At 36.8% G+C, this 7,986-nt stretch overlaps 1 protein-coding gene and 1 pseudogene across 1 annotated transcript; both read left to right on the top strand.

Moving 5' to 3' along the window:
* Window positions 1-521: 521 nt before the first annotated feature.
* On the top strand, window positions 522-1,500 carry LOC147887197 (uncharacterized). The gene is made up of 2 exons (XM_087394240.1): window positions 522-537; window positions 665-1,500. The coding sequence occupies exons 1-2, from the start codon at window positions 522-524 to the stop codon at window positions 1,498-1,500; spliced, it is 852 nt and encodes a 283-aa protein (XP_087250366.1).
* A 588-nt stretch (window positions 1,501-2,088) lies between these two features.
* On the top strand, window positions 2,089-4,560 carry LOC147887196 (uncharacterized; annotated as a pseudogene).
* The last annotated feature ends 3,426 nt before the right edge of the window (window positions 4,561-7,986 follow it).

Raw genomic sequence — 7,986 nt, 5'->3', positions numbered from 1 at the left:
GACAGAACAAAATTTTTTTTTTTTTGGATGAAGCTCATTTGCTCCATTTCTGTCTTTTCTTGCTAATCGCTGCTCAGACACAACTTTCCGGAGCTTTTGCACCCTGTTTCCACCTTCCGAACAGGAGCAACCGCTAATCATTCCGTTTTATCCCCAGCTTGCTCGATCGAAAAGCCTTGCGATTCATTGGTTTTTCTTCCTCTTGCATACTCAAGCATGCTTCCGCATGCTGCTTTTGGAAGGCTCACGTATCGCCACCGTTGCTTGAGTAAATTTCTATTGGGGGAACCTTTTCCCTCGCCTTTTCCACGAATATATCTACAGCAAGGGCTTCAGAACCGATAGATTCTTGCAGTTTGGAGAGTCGGAAGTTTCTTCTGCTTGCAAATTGCTGCTGTTGTGTTCTTGGCTTTGATCCATAATTTCCTGTGCCCGACACTGTCGACTCACTAACAAGAGCATAGCAATCCTTTCGAGCAAAAAAATGATCGATACCGCAAGATCTCGTGTTCATTAGCAGAATGCTTACCTTCAGAGGTAGCTCTTTAAGGTCAACGGTGTCAATTGTCTTTCCCTGAGAATCCCTATCCCACTCGATCTGTTCAGCTTGCTGATTTCTTCATCTGCAATCACAAGCATCAATTAGCCGCTTGAAATCAATTAGTCTTTTTCCCTCCCTACCTTTCGTCGCTCTACTCGCTCTCGCAAGCTCTCCCTCCTGCTCTGCTCGCTCTCCAAAAAACTTCTAAGAGGAGGGGGAGAGGTGGAAGAGGAGAACGAGGAGGTAGGAGAGGTGGAAGGACAAGTAGCAAGAGAAGTTTGCAAGTGGAATCTACACCTAATTTAGAGTTTCAAAAAGAGGTTGAAATTGGAGTTGAAGAGGATAAGGAGATGGAAGACTTTGAAGACACTACTATAATTGTGGAGGAATCTTCTAAGAAGAGAAAGAAAGAGGATAAACAACTGGATGAGGAGTTTGAGCAAGAGTTTCTTGCTGCACTTGATATTGGCCAGGGGAAGGATGTTATTGAATTTCTTGCAATCAATCCTGGAAAGATTGCTCCCTTGATCCCATTATGTCGTTGTGTTGTAAACATAAGAGTGAGAGGCCTACGAACTGATATGGATAGCCTAAAGCAAGCTCTAGAGGCAGAAAAATATATTCAACAGAAAGGAATGTTTATTTTATCTACAACACTTCCGGATGGTGTTTCACAAGAGGTGGCAGATGAAATTGAACAATCATGGGATTCTTGTTGGAGGGATGTAAATTTAGAATTTGAGGCACAGATTGTTGATGATGCTGATTGGTCATTTTTGTCTCGAAAGATGTTTTTTGTGTGGGAGGGGAATCACCAGACTGTTGCACGGATGTCTCTAATTGAAGAGAAATTCAAGACATCAAAGGCATGGCATATTCGAGTTTTAGCAAGTTTTATTACTCCAAAGAAAGAAACAGAAATGAAGCTAATAGCTGCTCTTCAAAGGTTCAATCTGTAAGTGCGAGTTCTTGCTCATATGTGTTACTTTTTTTTGAGCTTTTAAGGGTTTTGTGAACAATTCTTAATATGTTTGAACCTATATATTTTTTATTTTTCAGCCTTAATGAAACAGCAATTATTAAAACAAATCTCAAGGATTATTTGTACAACATGAAGACACTTGAAAAGCATAGGGCAAATGAAAGCAGTAAAGGATCAAGCACTTGGTATCCTTTGACATCTCTGATGCTAGGGAGAATGGTATTTGCAGTAAGTTTCATACCATTTGTCATGGATGTCTTTTGAATTAGAACTAACTACTTCATTGTACTCATTCATTTCTTTGGAATATATTTTAGCCACTATACAAGCAAGATTATGAGGCAAAGCTAAAGGAACTTCAGCCAAATTTGAGTGTTGCTGATATGGAGAAAGCACTTAAAAGTATCCGAAAGGATGTGAATCTCAAGTACGATCGAAAAATGATCAAGGTATGGTTAATTTAATGATTCTTAACATAAAGTTGGATTTTCAAAAGTGTTCAAGTGTTTTTTGAGATTGAGAAAGAACATTAAAAAATGATGTAAATATGATCTTTGTTTAGAAAATGATCAAGGTATGGGATATGCATGTATTGTATGATCAGAAAATACACTTGAGTGTGACGATTGCATGTATTGTTTATATGTAGATTCTATCTATTTTCAAACCAACAAATGGTGAAGATTGGTTTAATATCTTGTGGAGCCTCCCATTTGATGATAAATCATCCATTGTCACATTGGAAAAATTGTATAACATCTCCATTGCAAAGGTCTCAAAGGAGACACAACTAGCAACCCTCAGAATCTTAGGGTCAGATTCAAATTTGAGAACAAGTTATGGGATGCCAAAAGCTGATAGAGAATTCATAAAGTGGATGGCGAAAGAGGCATGGATGGATCACTTGCTTTGTGAATCTGAGAGGTTACTCTCTCAAGTCTTGGTTGCTAGTCAACAAGCTAGCTTTGTGCTTCCTCAAGATCCTACGTTGAGAGAGTATTTTGGGGAGATACAAGCAATGAACAGACTTGAACTTTATGAAGATTTAAAGGATTCAATGACTGTTGCTACAGCTGCAACAGGACAAATGGAGATGACGAGGGCATCTCGACGATTGGTATTTAGGTAAGCAATATATGTTTTTTCCTTTTCAATTAAAAATCCATCCTTAAGTATTTCGCTTTTGTACTAAGACTCTTATTGTATGCAGATTCTTGCAATCCTTAAAAGCTGTTGGTAAGATTGAAAAATTGTTGCCCATATGTCGAGTATGGACAAAAATTCAGGACTTAAAATTCTGTATGTACTCTCCAAACATGATAGAAAAAGAAGGGAAGCAAGTGCTCTCTGAGTGGGAGAGAAAGAACTGCCCGTGGTGGCTCGATATGAAAAAAGGATGTTGCATCGAGGAGGAGGTAGAGTTGTACACACAGCATAAAAAGGGAGAGATGGGTTCATCAAGCTCAAATTCAGTCCACGAGGATGATGCAGTCATTGAGATTCAAAAAACACTTGAGAAGATGACTAAAAAGGACAAGGATTCAAGTATGGAACTAAAGAAGGGTGGTAGGCCACCAAAAAATCCTGGTACTAATAATGGTAAGCCCTCTTGGTCTTTTTTCAAGCTATTATTTGTTTGTGTAACATATGTTGTTATCACTTTGTGTCTTTACATATGTGGTGTGGATACAGATGTGCAGGTACTACAGTCTACACCCATTTTGAAAGGATGTAAATGGAAAGATAGGTCTATCCACTTTTTGTACATTCCATTGGCCTCTCTAACTTTGAATCGGAGTGGCACATGTGATGCTTCACATTGCAAGGTTTGGTGCTATGATTATGTCGAGTTTGGGAAACAATTGTCTGTCTCAAACTTCACACAAGCCTATATAGACATGAAGGAATACTTTGTGGGTCTTGGAGGTGAAAGAAAAACAAGAAATGGTAAGAGTGTTGCTTGGGCTGCAGATTTTGTCATTCTTGATCTACCTACATAGCTAGAAGCTCTTGGAGTAGAGGATTCCACATCTCCATCTTGGAATTTATTAACAGAGGACCATGTATGCTACTCCTTGCTAGTAGCGGCCACAGTTGTTTCAGATTCTGGCTGGATCCTAGTTATGTGTGCCCCTCATGTTCTTCATTTGGTTGAGCATTCTGCTAGGATCAGCAGATTGGAGTTTTCATGTCGAAAGTACATGCAATACTTGGATGCATATTGTACAATCAAAGTTGGTGGTATTGATCATAAGGTGAGACAATTGTCTTACAATGACCTGTTGAAAGAATTCATGCTCTTGTATAATGAAATGGCTTGTACTAAGCATAAGTTTAATTCTTTTCTTGTCTTTAGGTGGATGTTGTGGTTTTATGCCTTCTTCATCAGATTGGTATGTCTTGTGTTTGTAATCCTGGAAATGCTTCCGTGGTTGGTACCAAATTGGGCATTGCTTTTAGAAGTAGTTTGTTTCATCATTATTTACCAACAAGTGAGCAGACTATAAAACATGGAGAGAGTATTCCATGGAGAGGTGCATTGGAGAAGGATCCATTCATGATGTTGTACTTCTTGGAGTTGTTGTGTCCAATTTCTGGACATGTGGTGGACTTAGGTGCTAGGACTGGTTCTATGCAAAAATCATGCGTGCATTCTGGGAGAGCATGCTTATCTATTGAGAATGATCCTGACATTTGCAATTCTATATTGTAACCATTTTTGGATGGACAGAAAGGAAAGGGAAATGTGTTAAGCAACTATGGGACTCTAAATGATTCCGAAGATGTGGAAATGGTTGTTAATCTTCCAGATGACTAGTAAGTATGTTACTCTTGTGTTTTATCTTTTTAAACCTATTTGTTGGAGAATATTATTATCAATGAGGCATTGATATGATTTATCTATTTTAGCTTTTTGCCTTCTTATGCAGGTGCTATGGTTGAGATGATGTGTAATGACATTGCATTCAATGCCCCCATCAAAGAGAGAAGGCATCATCACAATATCTATGTGGATGACATCAGTAAAGAAGATTGAGTCTAGTGATTTGACATGAGTTTTTCCCTTCAAGCAATTCATTTTGCTTGTGGTGCCCTAGATTTGAACATGCATAACTTTTGTGGTGTCTTGCAACTATTTCATTTGCTAGAGATGTAGTAATCATATTGAAGAACTATTAGTACATCATGTGAGTACCCATGAATATTAATCTCAATATCGCATATTCAATTTTGAGCACATTGGTTTCATAAAACTTTTTCTATTTGCTAGAGATGTGACAATTATGTCATATCTTATTTAAGGTTTGCAAGTCAAAACTATGAGTTGTGTACAAATGATCATCATGGTGAATTGAATCTTAAAGTATCTCCTTGATGCAACTAATAAATGTTTTGGCATAGATGCATGCAAATTTGCACCCTAAATTCTTCACCATGTGACTTGCAATCATTTCATCGATAAATCACTATCTATCATGATAGTATGAATGATGGATGATATAGGTGGAGGGTGTTGAAATGAAGTAGACATGAAAAGTAGTTTTGTGAATAAAGGGATCTTATAAGCCCTAAATACTATTGGAAAGAACTGTAATTAAATGTATATAGCATCTTTGTGGGGTAGTTTTATGACTAAAGGGTGTGTGATGTTAGCGGCATCTTTGTGGGGTAGAAATGTATATAGTATCTTCTTGGGGTAGTTTTATGACTAAATGGTGTCTGATGTTATGATAAAATTGTCTACGAAATCACAATATAGGCCATGCTCAGAAAAATGTGCTCAGACCAAGTTGCTCAGAGAAAAGACGTACTCTATTCTGTGCGATAAAGGACTATTAGGTGGAGTCAACCATCACATCATAAGATATGAGGTACAAAATAGAGGATCTATGCATGCACACATGATGCTATGGATAGATGCACAAGACATAGATATTATATCAAACCAAATAGATGCACATATCCCTTACATGAATGATTTTAATAACTGGCCAGAGAATTCAATTCAAAAAAAGCTTAACTATATGGTAAAGAGAAAGCAAATCGACACATGTAGGCCAACATGCAATCTATTTGAATAAACCACAAACCACAAATGCAAATACGGATTTCCATATCCAATACATTTAGATACTAAACCTACTATAGATCCTCTCACACAAAGATGGATCTACTTTTGTCCATCACTAGAACATCGTAATGCCGTTCCATACCATGCAGGAATATTACTCTTGTGGCAAGCACATATGAATATTCAGAAAATAACAAACACAGGCCTCTCATATTACCTTCTAAAATATGCTATGAAAACCGAACCCATGGGACACATGAACTTGAATCCTGGTGATGCGAAACTTCTAGGACTAGATAATCTAGATCCAATTAAATTAAAAATGATATCTGCATACATTCTTTCAAAGCCAACATCTCCAACAGAGGCAGCATTGTCATGCTTACAAATATCTACCATTCAAAGAAGCGAATCTGTACATTTCATTGACTCCTCTCCCCCATCTATGCGCCAAAAATACCTTCGTGAACATTGTGTTTCTGTAATGCATCCTATAGATACATATTGCCATGGTCGTCCAAGTGTCATGGAGAACTTGACCTTCTATGAATTTTGGAAAAAATACAATGTCCAAAAGTCAAAGAAAAAAAACAAAGATAACATGACTATCGTATATTCTTTCAGAAATTATGTGTATCCATCAACACGGATCGTACGTTTCACAGATTACCACCCTACTCGTCATTTTGAAGGATTTTTTTACAACCTTCTACTAAAGAACATAAATTTTAGAAATGAGAATGAGCTCATTTCTGAAAACAATCATACAAAATCTTACTTCTTAGAATGCCATATCCGAGACCTCGTAAAAACAGAAGAAGACATCGAAACTCTTATCGATCAATATTGCAAAGTGCACTTGCTAATAGATCAAAATCACCACCAACTAACAAACATGATACTCCAAAAAAGCCCATTACGTGTTATTCAGAATTCCTTCATGGCTTCAACTGATTTTCATGAAGATACCAATATACATAACACAACACGCACAAAATTACTTCAAATGATGAACGAGTTCAAGGATTTCGAAAATGCAACTCTTTCTTCTGAACAACAAGAAATTTACGAAAAGATAAATGGATCGCCCACAGGACTTCATGTCATTTGTGATACTCCTGGTTCAGGAAAGACATTTATGATCAAGTACATTACTTATAATTATGTAAAACAAGGAAAATCGATTGTTCTAGCAGCAACAATAGGAGCTGCTGCAATGAGACTAAGTCGATTAGCAACTACTGTCCATCATCAGTTTGCTCTACTAAAGAGACACGATATGTTTTGTGCCTCCTTACCACTAGTGTCAAACGAACGATACATAGAATTGCAAAATGCAGAAATCATAATAATTGATGAGATCTCAATGATGACATGCCAAACATTAAACACAGTAATCAGACAACTGTGCGAAACTTGCAAGCAAACAATCTTGCATCCTTTTGAAAATAAAAAGATGCTCTTATTCGGAGATATGTCCCAGTTACCTCCAGTATGCAAATGCAAGGTGCAAGAAAATGAATTCTGTAGAAAATGCTATATTGGAAACTCGGGTTTCTAGACAACTACAACCTTTTCATTCCTTCACACATCAATACGTCACCTAGAAGATCCAACATACATAGAATTCTTAAACATAATTAGAATAAGACAACCAACGGTAGAAGAGATTCAGTATTACCTAGGTAATTTAATCATAAGTGATAGTGAAGCAAACGATTTCATTGACAAGGACACAACTATATTGTGCACCCATCAAAAAGACACACGATACTATAATGAGCTCATACTACATAAGAAATTCAAAGAGCATCAAATTAAAAGCGTCACTGTAACATCCAATGCAGATCAAATCTTAGAATTAAAAGAATGGATAATGGATCCAAATTTCCACTCCATATAACAAATAGCAATAGGAGCGAAAGTGATGATCACAGAAAACATATATCTCACAATCGGAGCTACAAATGGCACTATTGCAAGTGTCATATCACTAGAACAACATTTTAAAAATTCATGCCAAGATCTTATCAACAAATGAAAAAATCACACTAAGACGATCAAAACAATATGGTATCACAAAACAACTTTTCCAATCACACTAGCATATGCAATTACGGGACACAAGTCACAAGGATGCACACTCTAAGAAAAGGCTCTTGTAGTAATATAAAAATCATTTGCACCAGGACTAACATATGTCATGCTTTCACGAGTCACCACTCGAAAGAACTTAAGAATCTTAAATAAAATCAATCCATCTGACTTCATCCCAATGCTTACATGAACTTTAAAAAAATAGTAATCAATAAAAAATCCTTTTATTAAATATTCATCATTTAAGAGAAAAGAAACTTTTGATATACAAACTAATATGCAGGATCTATCAAA

The sequence above is a fragment of the Dipteris shenzhenensis genome, chromosome 23, assembly GCF_047967505.1.
Source record: "Dipteris shenzhenensis isolate YYH24624 ecotype China chromosome 23, Dip_SZ_1.0, whole genome shotgun sequence".
Classification (NCBI taxonomy): Eukaryota; Viridiplantae; Streptophyta; class Polypodiopsida; order Gleicheniales; family Dipteridaceae; genus Dipteris; species Dipteris shenzhenensis.
The sequence above is the reverse complement of the archived record's forward strand: the minus strand, read 5'-3'. Positions and strand labels throughout refer to the sequence as shown.